Raw genomic sequence first — 22,995 nt, 5'->3', positions numbered from 1 at the left:
ACTCATTACCAATCACGGAGTCAATTTTCATTTCTATGCTGATGATACCCAACTATATCTTTCTGTAGCTCCAGATGATCTCTGTGCCTTAGACCCGCTGTTGACCTGTCTGTCTAGCATCAAATGCTGGATGAGTGAGAACTTTCTCAAGCTAAATGAGGATAAGACAGAAGTTCTCATAATCGGTTCTAGTGAGCAGAAATAATCGATAATCGACTTGGCAACCTGACTGTAGAAAGTAACAGTACAGTAAAGAACTTGGGGATCATTATTGATTCTGAATTGAATTTTAATCCACACATGATTGCCTTTTTTCATCTTCGAAATATTGCACGAATCAGAGCCTATTTGTCACTGGACGATGCAAAAACGCTAATCCACGCCTTTGTTTTTTCTCGGCTTGATTACTGCAATGCACTTTTTTCTGGATTGCCTAAGAAAACAACTGACAGATTACAACTTGTCCAAAATGCAGCAGCCAGAGTCTTAACTAGAACTAAGATGAGAGAACATATTACTCCAGTCTTGGCCTCATTGCACTGGCTTCCGGTTGTTTTTAGGATTGATTTTAAAATTATTTTACTTGTTTATAAAGCTCTCAATGGTCTCGCACCTTCCTACCTACATGACTGCCTGCCGAAATATGTTCCAAACCGCCCCCTAAGGTCTTCCACTGCTGGCCTGCTCGCTTTGCCTAAAAAAATGGCAACTAAAAAATACGGGGAAGCAGCTTTTTGCTTCTACGGGCCGACAGCGTGGAACAAACTCCCACTGTACCTTCGACAGGCAGCCTCTGTAGACATTTTTAAAGCTCAGCTCAAGACCCACTTCTACACCCTTGCTTTTAATTGATTTATTTGTCTTTTTAAAAAAAATATATATTCTTGTCCTCACTGTATTGTTTATGCCCTGCCTTTCTTTTCTTTTTGTGTAAAGCACTTTGAGCTGCATTTCATGTCATGAAAGGTGCTATACAAATAAAGTTGTATTATTATTATTATTAACACCGAGGCAAAAATACCAGGATGCATTGTGGGACATTTATTGACACCGTGTGTCAACCTATTCTAAGGTGTCAATAAATAGACAACCTCATGTGTGAATAAAACATAATAAAACAACATTTGTGATAATAAAGTAACACATACAAATACATCTATTCAAAAATGCATTGGTTTATTTATTAGCCCTGGTCCAGTGGGGTCACGTGACCATGCAGCACAGTCACGTGACGTTCTCACGGGCATCATTGTTGTCGTTGTCTTCCGGGTTCGTTCGGAGGTGTTGTTTCTGTGAGGAGGAGACGAGATTAGTATTTATTATTATTATTAGTATCTTATCAATGACTTCATATCGATCCATGATCGATACATCGTTATAAACCGGATATTTATTCATTGTTTGTTTATCGTGTTGTTGTTGTTGTTGTTGCCATGGCAGCAGCGGTGGACAGCTTCTCTCTGCTCTACAGGTCTGATAACTCTCTTTATCTGATTTATTTATACTTTGGTGGTCCTCAGCCAGTGGTCCGGGGACCCCCACTGGTCCCCATGAGGTCTAACTGTTCACTCTCTGTTCATTTTAAAACAGTGGTGACACTGGTGGTCCTCAGCCAGTGGTCCGGGGACCCCCATGCAGTGGCTGTGGTTAGGTAGCCCCTTTCGGAACCCTACGTTACAGTTTCTGACATTTTGATGACTTTAGACGGGTCCAAAGGAGCTCAACCCGGGGGTCCGGAGACGGGCTAGTGGTTAGGCTACTATACTGTCTGTTAGAATTCGACAACAAATGTTTTCTTTTTCTTTGATTTGATATTCAAATAAGATTTGCTGATTTTTTTATTTTTCAGAAATAGCAGATCTAGAAGCTCATAGCGTGTAGATTGTGACACTATATATTCATTATATACATGTTTTAACTGATTTAGCTGGAGGACCCCTCTGAGTGGTACCTCCCCATGAAGGACCCCTCGGGGTCCCCGGACCCCATTTTGAGAACCACTGGTGTGTAGAATACAATGAATTGCCCGTTGTTGAAATTGAAGTAAAACTGACTGGTCTTACATTTGGTTTGACTCGGTTACACAGACGAATATTATATGCGTGAACATTGCGCCGATCTACAAGCTCACAACACCTCTGCACTGCGAGGTGTTGTGAGCTTGTAGATCTGCTAGTATTCTCTCACAATGTTCTTTTTTCATGTAGCATTTTGTCAATTTGTGGGCAAATTTGACGTGAAAGCAGGGAATCATAGCTTCAAATTGACATACAAGTTGAGAAAACAGGCTTGAAAGGTTCACTTCTGTGGTCTCTAACATTAGTTACATGTTTAAGCATTTATTATTTTATTTCATATTTACATGTCGATTTCAGCTCTGACACTTATTTCAGACATGCTCTATTATGTGAAGAGTCTGCCTGTGCTATAAACTCATTTTGGATTAAAAAAATATATAATTTCTCCTCTGGTGAAAAGCTGGAGGTTGCGCGATGGCAAAATCTGGTTTACACTGCCAGAGTAAACACCGCTCACACATTCGAAACAGAGACAGAACGCATGTTTTTTTCTCTGTTCTGAGGGGCGAGGGGGAAATTTGTCCATTATGATCTTTATTATTACACACGCATCAACCTGTAGACCAACAGCAGACAGGCTAATGTTAGGGAATTACCTTTCGATGTTACAGGAAGGTGTGTTGTTTTGTTTTGACTGGTCGTTACAGGAAGGTGTGTTTTGTTTTGAAGTTGTTTTGTTTTGAAGTTGTTTTTTTTAAGTTGTTTTGTTTTGAAGGTGTGTTGTTTTGACTGGTCGTTCATAAATAAGCCACACTCGTATGCACAGTAAGTTGTCACTTTGGAAATGTACCAACGAAAAAAGAAACGCGCCATGTCTTTCCAGAGAGGTGTCCCGTTGCGTCAGTGGCTGGTTGGAGCCCCTGGTGGTGGTGGGCGCGCTGTACGTGTGCGGCAGGGCGCTCGTGCTGCTGCGGGGCACGTGCACCGTGCTGCGCGTGCACGTGCTGCCGCGCGTGTGCGCGAGGGGACCCCCGCTGAGCCAGAGGTACGGCGCCTGGGCCGTCCTGAACGGTGAGGCCATTGTGTGTGTGCGTGCGTGCGTGCGTGCGTGCGTGCCCGCCCCAGATAGTTTGCTTGACTTCCCACACCCACACTCGCTGATTCTGAACAATAAGGCCATCACACGGTTTAAAGCACTCTGGATATAAAATATTACACATTAGGGATGCACCGAAAGGGAAATTCTTGGCCGAAACCGAATCCCGAATATAGGAAACAGTCGGCCGAATACCGAATATGATTAGTATTATATATCTTTTTTTCCTACCATTGCTGTCATGGCCGCACCTTAAAGCTACCTGATTTATGGCAAAATAAATGGTAATACGGCAAAACTTAACTTAAATAATGATCACTATTATGGGTCCATAAAACATTTATTCAGCTCTTTTGAATGCATTAATTGCATACACTATTCGGTGATATATTTTCAGCCTTTTCGGTGCCGAAACTGAATAGACCGGAAGTGCATTTATTTTTGGCCATTTTCTGCCGAATATTTTCTGCGGCCGAATATTCGGTGCATCACTAGTTCATCACCTCCTGTGTCGCTAAGCTGCCGTCACCTGGCTTTCCACCTCGGAGGAAAGCCTGGTCTCTGTTTCTAAATCGCCCTGTCATCCCTAGTGATGGGAGATTAATCGCCCTGTCATCCTAGTGATGGGAGATTAATCGCCCTGTCATCCTAGTGATGGGAGATTAATCGCCCTGTCATCCCTAGTGATGGGAGATTAATCGCCCTGTCATCCTAGTGATGGGAGATTAATCGCCCTGTCATCCTAGTGATGGGAGATTAATCGCCCTGTCATCCCTAGTGATGGGAGATTAATCGCCCTGTCATCCTAGTGATGGGAGATTAATCGCCCTGTCATCCTAGTGATGGGAGATTAATCGCCCTGTCATCCCTAGTGATGGGAGATTAATCGCCCTGTCATCCTAGTGATGGGAGATTAATCGCCCTGTCATCCTAGTGATGGGAGATTAATCGCCCTGTCATCCCTAGTGATGGGAGATTAATCGCCCTGTCATCCTAGTGATGGGAGATTAATCGCCCTGTCATCCTAGTGATGGGAGATTAATCGCCCTGTCATCCTAGTGATGGGAGATTAATCGCCCTGTCATCCTAGTGATGGGAGATTAATCGCCCTGTCATCCCTAGTGATGGGAGATTAATCGCCCTGTCATCCTAGTGATGGGAGATTAATCGCCCTGTCATCCTAGTGATGGGAGATTAATCGCCCTGTCATCCCTAGTGATGGGAGATTAATCGCCCTGTCATCCTAGTGATGGGAGATTAATCGCCCTGTCATCCTAGTGATGGGAGATTAATCGCCCTGTCATCCCTAGTGATGGGAGATTAATCGCCCTGTCATCCTAGTGATGGGAGATTAATCGCCCTGTCATCCCTAGTGATGGGAGATTAATCGCCCTGTCATCCTAGTGATGGGAGATTAATCGCCCTGTCATCCTAGTTGTAACGGCAATCCTTCCCTTCCAATGTATATTTGCACGTTACTTCACAGGTGATGGGAGTGATCCTACGCAGAGTACTAACAGAAACATGAAGGATGAATGTCCAGTCTTAGGTCCAGTTTTGTTGTATTTATTGAGCAGAAGTGAGCAGTTTTAATCATGAACATGAACATACCAGTGATGTTATTGTTGAAGTTTGTCTGTCTCTGTTCTGTTGCTGCTGGTAAGAAACGGTGTGCTCCCACCATGTCCTGTGTCCTATCTGAACTGATTAGTGCACCTGAGTGACCCTCTAAATACACACCCAGTGCTGTCAAATCTAAAGCCCGCCACCAAGTGTTCAAAAATAATATGCCAACCTAACCAATAATATAGCACCATCATAATGGCTCCTACACACCGGCCCCTAATTGTCTTAAGTGTAAAAGACACAATTACAAATAAAACATATGGAGCCAATATCAAATTCACATTTCTACATTGTTCAATTTTTTTTTACAATTTCAAAAATAAATCAAGTGTTGGCATTCAATGTTCTTTAAACTTTAAGTCTCTTGGAGCCTTTTGTGGTGCATTCAAAGTTCTTTAGTCTTTCAATCTTTTAGTTTTTCTATGACCAGGGGTTCCAGTGCATAGCCTGTGTTGTGTGTGCATGTTGTAATGTATGTGTTGAAGACCAGAGTCATCCCTGCATGGGTCTGTGTTTCCATGGTACATCTCTGTCCGAGGTGGTTTGCGAGCCTTAGCTGGCATCTTGGGTTCCTTGGATGGAGGTGGTTCAGTGTAGGTCCTGTAGTTGTCGCTCCTTGTAACTTTCCTGTGTTTGGTTAGCTGTCTGTGGTCATGTTTCAGTTGTTTGTACTGTAGAGTTGGATGGGTCTGAGAATTACTGTTTTTCAAGATGGAGATTTGATTGACATCAATAGCAGGGCAGCCAGTCTCATTCCTGATGGTGTCGTCTCCTCTTAAGGGACCATAGATGACCCACCCCAGTAGGGTCCTCACAGCGTAAGGTCCTTCCGCCTGGCTGTGGACCACCTCCAAAGGTTCCAGTACCTTTGAGGCATTTGTGCCGATGAGGAGGTCAATGCCAGAGTCTATTTTAGGTATTGTGATATGGTTCAAATAAGGCCATTGTGACAGGTCCTGTTGTCTTGGGATGTTGTGTTGTGAAACTGGCATGCTTTTACAAGTGAACACATCAGGCAGGTGCATGAAGTCATCTGTGTCCATCTTAGCTATTGTCAAACCAGTGGTGATATGGTAGCTGGTTTCAGGCTTCACTTGATTCATTGTACGGAGATGAATATTGGTTTTCTTTCCTGAAATGTTCAGCCTTCTCATTAAGCCTTCGGTGCAAAATGTAGATGTGCTTCCATGATCCAAAAATGCATAAGTTTGCAACACTGCGTTTCCCTTGTGGCTCTTAACTTGAACTGGCACAATGGAGAAGATGGAGGTTTCATCACCGGCCCCAATATGACCACATGTGAGAGGTGAGATGATTTCAGTTGAGTTCTGTTGCGATTGTTCTGTTGCCATTCGTTGTTCTCTGTGTTTAATGTGGAGTATTTCAGGATGTTTTCCTTTACATGTATCACATGTTAAACGAAATTTGCAATTTATGCTTAGGTGTCCTGCTATTTTCAAACAGCCAAAACAGACTCCTTTTTCCTTTAAGAAGTCTATCTTCTCTCTGTGGCTTTTCTTCATCATCTGTGGACACCGACCCAATGTGTGACCACCTTTTTTGCAGAACAAACAAGAATGAGAACTGATGAATACATTTGTTTTTACTCCATTTGACTCCACTGCCGTTTCTATGGGTGATACTGTTATTGCAAAACTGCTTCTTCTTGGAATGTCTCCTTTTGGTTTAGTGATGGTTGAAGTTTTGAGATTTGCGATGGGCTTAGAATCCTGGATGTTTCCAAAAAGCGGGTCAGACAGTATTTTCACCTGTCTCTCGATGAAGTTGACAAGGTCTGGGAACATAGCACGACGTCCATGCCTCTCCTGTAGCTCACATGCCTTGTCCCTCCATTTCTCTCTGAGCTTGTATGGCAGCTTCATGATAATGGTCCTCATGTTAGAGACAACATTCATCTCCTCCATATAGGAAATGTTTTCCATTGCATTGCAACAGCCTCTGAGGAAGAGAGATAATGCTTGCAATCCTTTCACATCATCCAGTTTGATTTCTGTCCAGGAAAAAGCCTTTTCCATGTATGCCGTGGCAATCTTATGTTCGTTTCCAAAATGTTTCTTGAGCAGCTGCTTTGCTCTCTGGTAGCCCTGTGATGGAGGCAGATGTTGGCAACTTTGAACCAGGTCTTTTGGATGCCCTCTTGTGTATTGCTCCAAAAAATGTAAACAGTCACCATCATTATCTGTCTTTTTCTCAATTGCACTCTCAAATGCCCTGATAAACCCTTCATATTGTAATGGATCCCCATCATAAATTGGAATGTCTCTGGGTGGCAAAGTGGAATAAAGGTTCTGTTTGACCAGTAGAGCTGTTATGTCATTCTGTCTTTGCAACACATTGTAAATATCACCTTGATTACCAACGTTTATAACAGGGAGTGAAGTATGAACATTATGACCTTGAACACCTTTTTTCATTTGACCCAGTACATTTTCAGTTTGCACATTTTGACTGAGGAGAGGGTATTGCATTGATGGAGTTTGCCTGGGGAGAGAGTATCGAGTCAGAGGAGTTGTATAATGCGCTTTGGCAGATTTTTCATAAATGGTTTGTTTTGGCCTCACAACCTGTGGCTGGGAGGGAGGCTTTGTTTCCTTTGACACATTTCCTTTGTTTTGAGTTTGACCAGGTAAGTATGCGTTTGTATTTGGGTGTAATGTAGACTTTTCCTTTTGAGCAGCAGCCCCTTTTTGCACATCCGAGTTCGTTCTATTTGACGCTCTTGAACTGCTCCTTGAGCTCATCGTCTCCAGAACATGGGCTTTTGCATTGGCTGCTGCCAGCTGAGTCTTCATTTCCAACTGCTCTTTTTCTCTTCTCAACTTTTCCTGTTGCATTCTGAGCTGTTCTTCTTGTGCTTCAATTTGATGTTTCTGCTGTAAGCCAGCAACCTGCTCCATGAGAGCTGCCTTTTCAGCCTGGGCCATAATGCGAGCAGATGAAGATGTTGATGCTTTTGATGCAGTGGATTTGTGTATGGACTTTGAAACATTTGATACACTGTCATGGGGTCCAATATCATCAGCATCCACATCACTCAACCTTTCACTTTCAGCAATGACATGCATTTGTGATTCCCTTTCAACAGAGACGTGCATGTGTCGTTCATTTTCAGATAGCCAGCATCGTACACTTTGTATGAAATCATTGAATACACACATTGTTGGGTCAAACCACTGCTTTTGTCTTTCAAGTTCATCGTCTGGCATTGGTAAAACCATCAATGATGCATGGCCTCCTTTTGCTTCACCACATACACCAATTAATTCATCCAAATTCTGTTCTACTTCATTGAAATTGTCATTTGATTTCATAAGCTCTTTCAAAGCTTTTCTTAAGCTGGTAGCCTTTCCAATACTCAAGCCTCTTATCCTTTCAAATAACTTAAAGTCTTTAGAGTTGTGTTTAACACTCTTTTCCTTTTCAGGATCCTGTGTAATGTCACCATCTTGTGGCTGAGCATCTCCATCACCACTAGACATGTTTGCTCATTGATTCAAAGCCAGCTTCCAAACCAACTCACCCCAATAGAGCTGCAGGTGTGTCCAATCACCTGTCAATTGGTGTTGGCAGTGAAACAAACAATATGTCTGTCCATTTGTGGCTCTTTTGATGTCCTTTTCACTCGTAGAGCGTCGTTTCTTACTTGAATGTAACGGCAATCCTTCCCTTCCAATGTATATTTGCACGTTACTTCACAGGTGATGGGAGTGATCCTACGCAGAGTACTAACAGAAACATGAAGGATGAATGTCCAGTCTTAGGTCCAGTTTTGTTGTATTTATTGAGCAGAAGTGAGCAGTTTTAATCATGAACATGAACATACCAGTGATGTTATTGTTGAAGTTTGTCTGTCTCTGTTCTGTTGCTGCTGGTAAGAAACGGTGTGCTCCCACCATGTCCTGTGTCCTATCTGAACTGATTAGTGCACCTGAGTGACCCTCTAAATACACACCCAGTGCTGTCAAATCTAAAGCCCGCCACCAAGTGTTCAAAAATAATATGCCAACCTAACCAATAATATAGCACCATCATAATGGCTCCTACACTAGTGATGGGAGATTAATCGCCCTGTCATCCTAGTGATGGGAGATTAATCGCCCTGTCATCCTAGTGATGGGAGATTAATCGCCCTGTCATCCTAGTGATGGGAGATTAATCGCCCTGTCATCCTAGTGATGGGAGACAAACACATCGGTATCGGCCGATTCTAGCCGCTTTTTGATTAATTAATCGGCATCGGTCTGATTACTCAATCGGTCTGAGTGTCTTTACATATAAACAAGCCCAAAGTAACAGCTGGAACAGATCTACAAGCGCACAATGTTAAATATAAGGTATTAGAGTTAAACCTGACTTGCCTACAGTATATGCCTGCAGTGCAGATACCCTGTTACATGTATTTTTTCAGAATGGTCAAAACTATTATAATGTTTTTAATACAAATGAGATCATATCGACATAGGTAATATCAGGTATTTCGTGTGAATCATAGCGATGATTTGATTGGCTGAGCAAAGTACATATAGAGGATAAAAAGTGAAGACGCCAATTTGTAATTGTCCCGGAATGAGATGACGCATGATGATAAGAGCGCCCCTCACTTCACACGGGTGTGATTATTATTATCATCATCAGGTACGTCGTCAGAGGTGTGCCGCGCGTACGCAGAGGAACTGGCCAAACGGGGCGTCAACATCCTGCTCATCAGCCAATCAGGAGAGGAGGAGGAGTTGGAGGGGGAGGGGTCTGAGGCGAGTAGCCCAGCCCTCAGCCTGAGGCGTCACGGCGTGGAGGTGGAGGTGGTCCGGGTGGACTTCCCTCTCCTGGGACTGGCGGCGTCCAAACCCGTCCTCCTGGCGCTGAGGGACAAGGACATCGGTCTGCTGGTCAACTGCCTGGACCCGGAGCTGGACTCACACCAGGTGAAGGTCATGTATAAGTGTCTTTAGGTCATATTTATTGATTTGGGGGGGGGGCTTTCCTTCTTCAGTGATCAGAATGGCGATGTTCCGTCCTCATTTCTGACTTAACCAATTATCTCGTTTGGAATATAAACGCTTCTAGAGAGAGATGAGAATTTGAAAGTATAAAGGAAGATTATGCCTCCCGGTTTTGAGGGGGTACTGGAAGGCGGGGCTTTTCAGAGTAAAAACTGCCCAATCTGCTGGGCACTACTAGCACCATTATTTTTTGGAAACCTCTGGCGCATTCTAAGTGTTAACCCATTTAGGCCTGATGTCGAAATTTAAAAAAATGTCTTCAAGATCCTGACAGTTTTCTGAAAAAACTCATGTTTCTGTATCAGTGATGCTCAATATTTCATGTCAAGGACCCCCAAAAATTATATGTAATATGCCTCCGCCCGCTATCTGAAAATATGTTGTTCCAGGGACACCCCCTCCAGAAGCAAAGATTTGAGTTAAAATGTCTGTAATAATATATATTCAAAGATTTGAGGCACATTTTCCCGATTTTTCAAAAATAGCAGACCTACAAGCTTGTAGATCTGCTATTTTTCAACAGCTAAAGCATAACACAATGCTTAAAATCTAAGGTGACACAGGTGCGTTCCCGCTCTCAATGGGTTGAGTAAAGCACGCGAGTACCAACGCTAGACAGTGACCTTTGACCTTTGGCCCTCTCAGGACGTGGTGGACCAATCGGAGGAGGCGTTGTGGCGAGCACTCGGCACCAACATGGCCGCCGCGGCAGCCATGTTGGCGCCCAGTGCTTGTTATCCATCTATCTATCTATCTATCTATCTACAGTATCTCTCTCCCTCTGTCTCTCTCTCTCTCTCAGGACCTTGTGGACCAATCGGAGGAGTCGTTGTGGCGAGCGCTGGGTGCCAACATGGCCGCCGCGGCAGCCATGTTGGCGCCCAGTGCTTGTTATCTATATCTATCTACAGTATCTCTCTCCCTCTGTCTCTCTCTCTCTCTCAGGACCTTGTGGACCAATCGGAGGAGTCGTTGTGGCGAGCGCTGGGTGCCAACATGGCCGCCGCCAGCCTGCTGGCGCGCTGGGTGCTGCCGGGCATGGTGGAGCGCGGCAGAGGAGCCCTGGTCAACATCTCCTCTGGAGCTCACTACTGCCTCCCTGTGGCCGGGAGGGTGATGCTGGCTGCTACCTGTGTGAGTGCACACACACACAAGCGCGCACACACACACACGCACTAGGGCTGTCACGATTACCAAATTTAAGCTGACGATTAATTGTCTTACAGATAATTGCGATTAACAATTTAAATTGTATTTTTGGCATTTGGACAACATATGAATACAGAATTTTATTTCAGAGCCTTTAAAGGACCACTTCACCACTTTTCAACATCTCTTCATATAATGTCCTCACTAATGTTCATGATAAAACACCACCATTTTTTCCTACTCAGTCTGTGTCTCTTAGGAGGGCTTTGGGCAGTTCGGACACCCGTCCACCAGTGACATCATCATTAGGCAGATTTTCTTTTAAACAAGATTTGTTTTAAAATATATTTTGATTTGTATTATCGTGAGAACGATGGCTTCAACTTTTGCATTGCAACTTTTCAGGAAAAGAAAGCCTGCAGTTTCTATTAGCTTGGATTCACCATCGATGATGTCACTGGTGGACGGGTTTCTGCCCACAGCCTTCCTATGAGACAATGGTGGTATTTTATCATGAACATTAGTTAGGACCAATTATAGGAAGAGAAGTTGAAAAGTGGTGAAGTGGTCCTTTAAGGGCATCGTAAACACTAATTGCACAGGGCAGATATGACAAATAACTTAAATATACTAAGAAATTACTGACACTATTTAATGAATTTATACAAAAGAAAATGTAAAAATAGCAGAAATAGCTGATCTACAAGCTTACAACGCGAAGTGACACAATGGTAGATCGAAGTGTAAGCTTGTAGTTATTTCTGCTTTTATAAAATTTCATTATACTTTAAGTAGCATGTGACATGTCCATTCCAAGCATTCGTTTTGCACGAAAAACACTCACATTTGTGATGACGGCTATGGGCATTTTTAGGCAAAGGAGTGTTTCTTGTGCAAAAATAATAATGGAAATAATAATGGATAATAAATAATGGATTCAGCATCATGAAAACCCCCTAGTTTGACATGTCACATGCTACTTAAAGCATAATGAAATTTGGAATTTTTTGCCTTATATTGGTTGATAATGGTACCCCAACTTTCAGCAGCTGTCACAAAGTTTCCCAAAGGAGTTGGGTTGGAACAATTTTTTCTGTGATAGTAGACACCTTTATGAACACATCTGTGAAGAAAGCTAGTGGTAAGATTTTTTTTCCCCAGATTTGCCATAACTTAAGCAAATTGTCCCTTATTATAGGGAAAGTGCTACGGCAAGTGCTACGGGCCAAGATGGGTAGCCTGGCACAGCCAGCCTCGTAGCGCGGATTCCCTGCACTATGAGGCTGCCTGTGCCAGGCTATAAGATGGAGTCTGAAGAGGTGGGTTTTCAGACTACGGTGGAAGGTCGGGAGTGAGTCTTCAGTTCCGATTGCAATGGGAAGTGCATTCCATAGTTTTGGAGCCAGAAGGGAGAAGAGTTTTGGGGGGTGTGTGGATGACGATTCAAGTTTCTTTATTAGGAAAAAGACCCCTTGAGATGTGTACCATCTCGTTTTGAGATGTGTACCATCTCGTTTTGAGATGAGGCTCCGTTTTGAGATGAGGCTCCGGACACAGATACATGTCACAATCATTATTGTACATGTAAACAATAAAACAAAACAAATTACATACAACGTACATGGACAGGACAAAACACTAAACATTTGCAAACCTTGAAAACCTTACAGCCTCATTATGGCATTCGAATCCAATCATATAACACATTATGAAAATACTACGTCCTATACAGTGAGTACAAAGAAATAAAATAACGGTAATAGTAACACAAAATAAAATAATGAAATAAATTGAATAAACATGGTGATGTAATGATGGCATATTTACCGAAAGCAAGAACATACGACTTTGAACTTTGAAGTAAGAAGACAGTGCAAACTGGGAACGTTGAGCTGGATCTAATGTTATTTGGTAAAGTATTCCAGTCTCTGGCGGGCTTTAACCCATTCAAAACGGGAACCCCTTTTGGTGTTTCAAGCACTATGTTATACTTTTAACTGTTGAAAAATAGCAGATCTACAAGCTCAGAGCGCGGCACCGAGTGCCGCGCTAGGAGCTTGTAGATATGCTATTTTTACCGTGAAACTGCCTCAAATGTTTGAATATATATATATATATTTTATTCAAATATTTGCTTCTGGGCGGGTCCCTGGAACAACATATTTTCAGATGGCGGTCTGCAGCCAAATACAGATAATTCTGGGGGTCCTTGACATGAAAAAAGTTGAGCACCACTGACATAGAAACAGGTTTTTCAGAAAACTGTTTTTGTCTCCACCAGGCCGAAGGCATGGGAAGAGAGTATGTTTTGCACTCCGTCCGTCCGTCCGTCCGTCCGTCCGTCCGTCCGTCTGTGAACAGCTAATCTCCGGCATCGTTAACCCGGTCGATGCCACATTTCGCACACACACTCCCTGGATGCCAACGATGAACCTCTGCCCCAAAATTTCCAGAACGGCCTGTTGTAGCGCCACCAGGAGGCCGCTTTGTGCAAAACAAGTTTTTGGACAGTACACCTACAGATTTTGTCCAAACATCACGCAAATTGGTACACAGTCTCTCTAGAGCCATTAAACGAAACGGGTTTTTCAGATTTCTCAGACTCCATCCTGATTGGCTAAGATTGGCTTCCAAAGTTCGCAGGAGTGCTCAGTTTCAAACAAAATGCTGCAAATCATGAACACATCGTGTGATTGTCTCCACCAGGCCGAAGGCATGGGGAGAGAGTATGTTTTGCACTCCGTCCGTCCGTCCGTGTGTCCGTCCGTCCGTGTGTCCGTCCGTCCGTCTGTGAACAGCTAATCTCCGGCACCGTTAACCCGGTCGATGCCAAATTTTGCAAACACTCCCTGGATGCCAACGATGAACCACTGCCCCAGAATTTCCAGAACGGCCTGTTATAGCGCCACCAGGAGGCCGCTTTGTGAAAAACAAGTTTTTGGACAGCACACCTACAGATTTTGTCCAAACATCACGCAAATTGGTACACAGTCCCTCTAGAGCCATTCAACGAAACGGGTCTTTCAGATTTCTCAGACTCCATCTTGATTGGCTAAGATTGGCTTCCAAAGTTCGCAGGAGTGCTCACTTTAAAACAAAATGCTGCAAATCATGAACACATTGTGTGATTTCCGTGAAATTGCGCAAGCATATTCCCACTAGGCTGAGGAAGAAATACCACGTGAACATTTTCAACTCAGCCTCATGGTGGCGCTATTAATTTGGCCGAAAAGTGTTTTTACCTCCAACTGCACGGTTGTGGATAACTTTGTATGCCAACTCCCTAGAGGCCAAGGTAAAACCTTTGCCTGGAATTTTTCACATCTGCTCTTTATAGCACCACCAGGAGGCCGACATATGTAAAACACATTTTCTAATATTACTCCTTCAGATGTTATCCAAATTTCATGCAAATCGGTACATATGCTCTCCATAGTCATGTGATCAAGACAGGTTTGTTTGATTTCTCATAATCCACCTTCATTGCCTACGATTGGCTTCTAAACTTTTCAGGAGTAGCCCGCTTTGTACCCCTTTTGTACAAATTGCCACAACTACTCCACGCAGCGTCCGATTGCGGTGAAACTGCATGCATATTCCCACTAGGCTGAGGAAGAAATGCCACTTGACAGTTTTCAAATCAGCCTCATGGTGGCACTACAACAGGCCAAGCTGTGTCAGACACACACACACACACACACACACACACACACACACACACACACACACACACGATTATATTACTCCTAAACATTTTGCCAAACATCACACACACGCCTATCCTCCTGGTGGAGACCTGTGCCCAGAAGGGCACTTTTTCTAGTTTAGAAGATCTTTTTTGTTTGTTTAGAATTGTCCTCAGGTCAAAATGGGTTAAAGGAAAAGGCATATTTACCAAATTCAATACTAACCAGGAGCGTTGTCCCGTTGTTTTTAGTGATTTAGGGCGGCTGTGGCTCAGGAGGTAGAGCAGGTCATCCAATGATCCCTGGGTCGGCGGTTCGAATCCCGGCTCCTCCTCCTGTCCACATGCCGAAGTGTCCTTGGGCAAGACACTGAACCCTACACTGCCTCCAATGAGTCGGTCGGTGTGAGGCTGTGAGCTCGCCACCGTCGGTGTGTGAATGTGGGAAGTGAGGACGCTGGCGTCGACTGTTCGCCACTTCACCTCCCAATGTATGAATGAATGAACCATTGTAAAGCGCTTTGAGCACTTGGAAAAGCGCTATAAAAATGCAATTCATTATTATTATTATGATGATGATGATGATGATGATATTTCAGGGCTACATGGAGCAGTTTTCCAGAGCGTTGCGTCAGGAGTACGGACATCGTGGAATCTTCGTCCAGAGCCTGATCCCTTTAGAGGTAACACTACGGTTCAAATGTTTACCTTTGCGGGTCCATTTGGTTCCATTTGTTACACTGAGTTTCATACCTGTAAGGGTCCATTTGGTTCCATTTGGTTCTCTCTAAGAGTCACAGACCTGTAAGGGTCCATTGGGTTCCATTTGTAGACCTGTAAGGGTCCATTTGGTTCTATCTAAGAGTCACAGACCTGTAAGGGTCCATTGGGTTCCATTTGTAGACCTGTAAGGGTCCATTTGGTTCTATCTAAGAGTCACAGACCTGTAAGGGTCCATTTGGTTCTCTCTAAGAGTTACAGACCTGTAAGGGTCCATTTGGTTCTCTCTAAGAGTTACAGACCTGTAAGGGTCCATTTGGTTCCATTTGGTTCTATCTAAGAGTCACAGACCTGTAAGGGTCCATTTGGTTCTCTCTAAGAGTTACAGACCTGTAAGGGTCCATTTGGTTCTCTCTAAGAGTTACAGACCTGTAAGGGTCCATTTGGTTCCATTTGGTTCTCTCTAAGAGTCACAGACCTGTAAGGGTCCATTAGGGTCCATTGGGTTCCATTTGTAGACCTGTAAGGGTCCATTTGGTTCTATCTAAGAGTCACAGACCTGTAAGGGTCCATTTGGTTCTCTCTAAGAGTTAGACCTGTAAGGGTCCATTTGGTTCCATTTGTAGACCTGTAAGGGTCCATTTGGTTCTCTCTAAGAGTTACAGACCTGTAAGGGTCCATTTGGTTCCATTTGTAGACCTGTAAGGGTCCATTTGGTTCTCTCTAAGAGTTACAGACCTGTAAGGGTCCATTTGGTTCCATTTGGTTCTCTCTAAGAGTTACAGACCTGTAAGGGTCCATTTGGTTCCATTTGTAGACCTGTAAGGGTCCATTTGGTTCTCTCTAAGAGTTACAGACCTGTAAGGGTCCATTTGGTTCCATTTGGTTCTCTCTAAGAGTCACAGACCTGTAAGGGTCCATTTGGTTCCATTTGTAGACCTGTAAGGGTCCATTTGGTTCCATTTGTAGACCTGTAAGGGTCCATTTGGTTCCATTTGTAGACCTGTAAGGGTCCATTTGGTTCCATTTGTTACACTCTTTAAGAGACAATAAATATTTTCATGGGAAAAAAACGAGAATTATGTGAGAATCGTGATCTCAATTATTTATGGAGGAAAATCGAGATTCACATTTGAGCAAGAATCGCGCTGCAATACTGTATTATTTATTGTGACTGTGTGTGTGCTCGTGTGTGTGTGTGTGTGTGCGTGCGTGTGTGTGTGTGCGTGTGCACATGTGCGTGTGTGTGTGTGCACATGTGCGTGTGTGTGTGTGTGTGTGTGTGTGTGTGTGTGTGTGTGTGTGTGTGTGTGTGTGTGCGTGCGCGTGTGTTCGTGAATACATCCATACAGATATCGTCCAGTGGAGAACCAGGATGGTTGGCTCCCACCGCAGAGCTTTATGCCCGCCATGCCATCACCACGCTGGGCATCTCTAACCACACCACTGGGTACTGGCTCCACGCTATGCAGGTTAGCACGTTAGCACGTTTTATACACCACTAGGTACTGGCTCCACGCTATGCAGGTTAGCACGTTTTATACACCACTGGGTACTGGCTCCACGCTATGCAGGTTAGCACGTTAGCACGTTTTATACACCACTGGGTACTGGCTCCACGCTATGCAGGTTAGCACGTTTTATACACCACTGGGTACTGGCTCCACGCTATGCAGGTTAGCACGTTAGCACGTTTTATACACGACTGGGTACTGGCTCCACGCTATGCAGGTTAGCACGTTAGCACGTTTTATACACCACTGGGTACTGGCTCCACGCTATGCAGGTTAGCACGTTTTATACACCACTGGGTACTGGCTCCACGCTATGCAGGTTAGCACGTTTTATACACCACTGGGTACTGGCTCCACGCTATGCAGGTTAGCACGTTTTATTGAATTGATTGAACCAATTGATTTAACTAGTTATAAAAATATATATAATTGATAGTTCAATAGAATAATTTATTTTATTTTATTTTAATGACAAAAACATTCAGGTTAAAACTATTAACCCATTTAGACGATTCTACAAATGTCTTCTAAATCCTGACAGTTTTCTGAAAAACCTCATGTTTCTATATTAGTGGTTCTCAAATTATTTCATGTCAAGGACCCCAGAAATTTTACGTAATTGGCTGCCGACCACAATATGAAAATATGTTGTTCCATATTTTTGTTCCAACAATATGTTGTTAAAAACGTTCTTAAAAATCTGAAAGAATATATTCAAAGATTTGCACCACATTTTCAGGATTAAAAAAAAAATAGCAGACCTACAAGCTCGTAGCGCGGCACCGTAATAAAAGGGGTGTTCCTGTCCAGAATGGGTTAATTGTCCTGCATCATCATCACACCACATTTGACCGTATCTCACTTCTGTTCATTGGGATGTTTATTTATTCATAATGTTCATGTTTTACAGTACGGAGCGACGCGGTAGAATGTTTATTCATGTATTATATGTTGTTCATGTTTTACAGTAAGGAGCGACGCGGTAGAATGTTTATTCATGTATTATATGATGTTGTTTATGTTTTACAGTAAGGAGCGACGCGGTAGAATGTTTATTCATGTATTATATGATGTTGTTTATGTTTTACAGTAAGGAGCAACACGGTAGAATGTTTATTCATGTATTATATGATGTTGTTCATGTTTTACAGTAAGGAGCGACACGGTAGAATGTTTATTCATGTATTATATGATGTTGTTCATGTTTTACAGTAAGGAGCGACACGGTAGAATGTTTATTCATGTATTATACGATGTTGTTCATGTTTTACAGTACGGAGCGACGCGGTAGAATGTTTATTCATGTATTATATGATGTTGTTTATGTTTTACAGTAAGGAGCGACGCGGTAGAATGTTTATTCATGTATTATATGATGTTGTTTATGTTTTACAGTAAGGAGCGACGCGGTAGAATGTTTATTCATGTATTATATGATGTTGTTTATGTTTTACAGTAAGGAGCGACGCGTTAGAATGTTTATTCATGTATTATATGATGTTGTTTATGTTTTACAGTAAGGAGCGACACGGTAGAATGTTTATTCATGTATTATATGATGTTGTTTATGTTTTACAGTACGGAGCGACGCGGTAGAATGTTTATTCATGTATTATATGATGTTGTTTATGTTTTACAGTAAGGAGCGACGCGGTAGAATGTTTATTCATGTATTATATGATGTTGTTCATGTTTTACAGTAAGGAGCAACACGGTAGAATGTTTATTCATGTATTATATGATGTTGTTCATGTTTTACAGTAAGGAGCGACGCGGTAGAATGTTTATTCATGTATTATATGATGTTCATGTTTTACAGTAAGGAGCGACGCGGTAGAATGTTTATTCATGTATTATATGATGTTGTTCATGTTTTACAGTAAGGAGCAACACGGTAGAATGTTTATTCATGTATTATATGATGTTGTTTATGTTTTACAGTAAGGAGCGACACGGTAGAATGTTTATTCATGTATTATATGATGTTGTTTATGTTTTACAGTAAGGAGCGACACGGTAGAATGTTTATTCATGTATTATATGATGTTGTTCATGTTTTACAGTAAGGAGCGACGCGGTAGAATGTTTATTCATGTATTATATGATGTTGTTTATGTTTTACAGTAAGTAGCTACACGGTAGAATGTTTATTCATGTATTATATGATGTTGTTTATGTTTTACAGTAAGGAGCAACACGGTAGAATGTTTATTCATGTATTATATGATGTTGTTTATGTTTTACAGTAAGGAGCGACGCGGTAGAATGTTTATTCATGTATTATATGATGTTGTTTATGTTTTACAGTAAGGAGCGACGCGGTAGAATGTTTATTCATGTATTATATGATGTTGTTCATGTTTTACAGTAAGGAGCGACGCGGTAGAATGTTTATTCATGTATTATATGATGTTCATGTTTTACAGTAAGGAGCGACGCGGTAGAATGTTTATTCATGTATTATATGATGTTGTTTATGTTTTACAGTAAGGAGCGACACGGTAGAATGTTTATTCATGTATTATATGATGTTGTTTATGTTTTACAGTAAGGAGCGACACGGTAGAATGTTTATTCATGTATTATATGATGTTGTTCATGTTTTACAGTAAGGAGCGACGCGGTAGAATGTTTATTCATGTATTATATGATGTTGTTCATGTTTTACAGTACGGAGCGACGCGGTGCGTTCCAGAATGGATTTGGCTGCTGACGTCGCGTCTGTTCCTGACTCTAACTTAAAGAACGAAGACATCTAACTTTAACCCATTTAGACCTGAGGACGATTCTACAAATGCCTTCTAAATCTTGACAGTTTTCTGGGGAAAAAAACCCCCATGTTTCTATGTGTCAGTGGTGCTCAACCTTTTTCATGTCAAGGAACCCCAGAATTATATGTAATTGGCCGCCGACCCCCATCTGAAAATATGTTTTTCCAGGGACCCCCCCCCCCCCCCTCTAGAAGCAAAGATTTGAGTTAAAAACCTTCACTCTGAAAGAATATATATTCAAACATTTGCACCACATTTTTTTACGATATTTCAAAAATAGCAGATCTACAAGCTTGTAGCTCCTATATGAGCTTGTAGATCTGCTATTTTTCAACAGCTAAAGTATAACATAATGCTTAAAACCGTCCTGAACCCATTGGTTAACCCATTGAGACCTGAGACCACATTCTACAAAATGTCTTCTAAATCAGGGGTTCTCAACCTTTTTGGCCGGGGACCCCCGGAAATGCTTTGGCAATGTCTCGGGACCCCCGCCCCGCCCCCTCCCGACCCCCAATATAAATTGACTGCTACAATAACATTAACCCATTTTGGGCGGGAACCCCTTTTGGTGTTTTAAGCATTATGTTATAAATTAGCTATTGAAAAATAGCAGATCTACAAGCTCATAGCGCGCCACCGAGTGGCGTGCTACGAGCTTCTGCTATTTTTTAAAAATCGTGAAAATATATTTTTTTATTTTTTATTTTTTTGAAAATAATTTGGGGACCCCCTAAAATAATTTGGCGACCCCCCAAGGGGCCTTGACCCACGGGTTGAGAACCCCTGTTCTAAATCATGACAGTTTTCTATGTCAGTGGTGCCTCGACATGGACCCCAAAAAGTTATGTGTAATCGGCCGCCGACCCCCATCTGTAAAATGTTCCAGGACCAAATATTTGAGTGAAAAAACGTTGGCTGTGCAGATTTGCGATCATTTTCATTATTTTTCCAAAAGAAATAGCAGATCTACAAGCTCGTAGTGCGCGGCACATGAGCTTGTAGATCCGCTATTTTTCAACAGTTAGAGTTTTTTTTTTAAATGGCTGAAGTGGTTAAAAGCGATTCGGTGACACAGATGCGTCCTCCTCACGTCTAAATGGGATAACACTTTAATTTCAAGGACCTCCAGTTTGACATGCATTAAGTCTACGGACCCCCGTTTAATGGCATTTCTATCTCTGGGACCCCCAATTTATATTGTAAAATCAAAGTTAACACTTTCGGGGCCTTTATTAGGCCTATCTCACAGAATTTCCCCGCACCCTTTCCCCGCACCCTTTCGGGGCTAGTGGTGATAGCGTGACGTCACTCCATAGACGCTACATGTTAACAGAGGTAATTTAAGAAGTCTACAACTTTTGTTTTCTCAAGGTTAGGTCTGTTCTATCTGTTTGAGCTGATTTACCATCTTGTTTGCTTCATAATAATATTGGTCTGTCACATTTTTACATTAGGAAATGTACTTAGATTCCCCAGAGAAAAAAACATGTAAATGCTAATGTTAAATGACACCACAATCTACCGGAAGGGGGTGTGGAAAGGGGGCTGTGAGATAGGCCTATCCTGGCAGCCTAGATCAATCTAGGCTGCCAGGATTGATCTATTACCTTTGGAGCTTAACGCCCAAGTATTTGCAGCTTTCTGATGGGCGAAAATCCGGCGGGAAATATAGTCCCATGGTTTGTTGTTGAAGAGAATAACATGCCACCATTACAATTGCGAAACCAAAACAGCATGTTGTAGTCCAAACAAACCGCCCGTTCACTTGCATTGAACTCATTTTCCCAGAAGCCCTAGCAGCAGCCCAGAGCATGGCTTGATTTCCGGTTCCGTCGTCATAACGGCAAAATTAAACACATTAAACAAATATCGGGTTTAGTGCATTACGCATGGATTAAATAGCAGGGAACACGGGTTACACAGTCATTTAACTCTGAGAGTGTACAAATGTAACCAAATGGACCTAACGGGTCCATTTGGTTCCATTTGTACACTCAGAGTTACAGACACATAAGCATCGATTTGGTTCCTAATGATCATTTAGCTTGGGACCCCCTGGAACTCCCCGAAACACTGCTGCATGACCTTAAACCCTATATGAAAAAACACATTCTATTGACTCCACAAGACCAACAGGACCACCAGCCCACCCCATTCGACTGGTATCATGTATTGAATCGGCGAAATCATCCGTTATCAGCACGTTTGAATGGTGCCAAAATGTCCATACTGGCATCCTCACTGTTCAGTATGTCATTATCTGCGATTGTAGCATTGTCATTATCACTGATGTCCTGACGGAGGCGCGCCGTGTCTGGTGGCCATGAGCTACGTGAGGCACCGCCGAGCGAGGCGCTAGCCGAGCGAGGCGCTAGCCGAGCGTTGCGACAGCCACCAGACCCGACTCAGCGCCGTCCGAGTTACGTCCCGATAGGCAGAGAATAGTATATATTAGTAGCCCCTAGTTCCATGCACCGACAATAGTTGGAAATGACACGTCCACCAGGGGGAAACCTTGACCAGGCTATGTGGTGAGGATGCCAGTATGGACATTTTGGCACCATTCAAACGTGCTGATAACGGATGATTTCGCCGTTCCAATGCAGAGATAACAGTCGAATCCGCTGACCAGCCTGTGTCAGTGGTTGTCAACCCTTTTCATGACCAAGATCCATTCTTTATTCTGCCTTTCAGCCACGGAACCAGCATTTGATGACATTTAGCCTCTCACACCCAAAACGGTAAACCTACAATGTTGTCGTCGGATAAGATGTTGTCCCATAATTCCAACGCTGTATCAATTGATGTCGGTACCATTAGGAGAGATTCCAGGCAAACGTTCATCTACTACATTCTCTTAACAGGAAATAGGTATAACTTTTAACATTGTGGGAGAGGGTGGTGGGGGGGTTGAATTACGTCAAGCGGTCAGTCGTAGCTCGGAGGCCCCCCTGAGGGTGAAGGCCCCCCCTGAGGGTGGAGGCCCCCCCTGAGGGTGGAGGCCCGTTTCAATTGAAACTGCTGAAACATAGCAAAGGCCTCCTATGGGTGGCTCTCGGGTCGAGCGACAGTGAAAATGTGTTGAAGCAATGAGCCAGTGTACCGCGCTGCCGCGCATTTCCAAATAGTATAGGCCAGGGCGTTGAATTGATACGCAAAACCGCTTTGGACCCCGGGGCGTTGAAAAGGAACCGGGCGTTTTTTTTATTTTAGGCAGGGCTACTATTTTTTGGGAAATATACGGTATAATATAGTTCATGTATGTATCTCTGCTGTCGGGAGGAAACCTCATAACTCCAAAATGTTCATTTTTCAGGAAATGAAAAATATACATTTTTAAAACAAAGCAATACATCAAACTTGATGTTGTAACTTTATATATTGTCAATTAC

The 22,995-nt window shown here is 42.8% G+C and overlaps 1 protein-coding gene across 1 annotated transcript; it reads left to right on the top strand.

Annotated features, from left to right (window-relative positions):
* Window positions 1–1,433: 1,433 nt before the first annotated feature.
* Window positions 1,434–19,773, top strand: LOC306941145 (inactive hydroxysteroid dehydrogenase-like protein 1; the record flags this gene model as incomplete). The annotated part of the gene is made up of 7 exons (XM_079526458.1): window positions 1,434–1,471; window positions 2,902–3,089; window positions 9,397–9,683; window positions 10,707–10,895; window positions 15,195–15,278; window positions 16,668–16,787; window positions 19,500–19,773. 7 exons carry the CDS (start codon window positions 1,434–1,436, stop codon window positions 19,569–19,571), a joined length of 978 nt encoding a protein of 325 aa, XP_079382584.1. The 3' UTR covers window positions 19,572–19,773.
* Window positions 19,774–22,995: the final 3,222 nt, after the last annotated feature.

Source organism: Electrona antarctica, assembly GCF_951216825.1.
Source record: "Electrona antarctica genome assembly, chromosome: 17".
Lineage (NCBI taxonomy): Eukaryota > Metazoa > Chordata > Actinopteri > Myctophiformes > Myctophidae > Electrona > Electrona antarctica.
The sequence above is the reverse complement of the archived record's forward strand: the minus strand, read 5'-3'. Positions and strand labels throughout refer to the sequence as shown.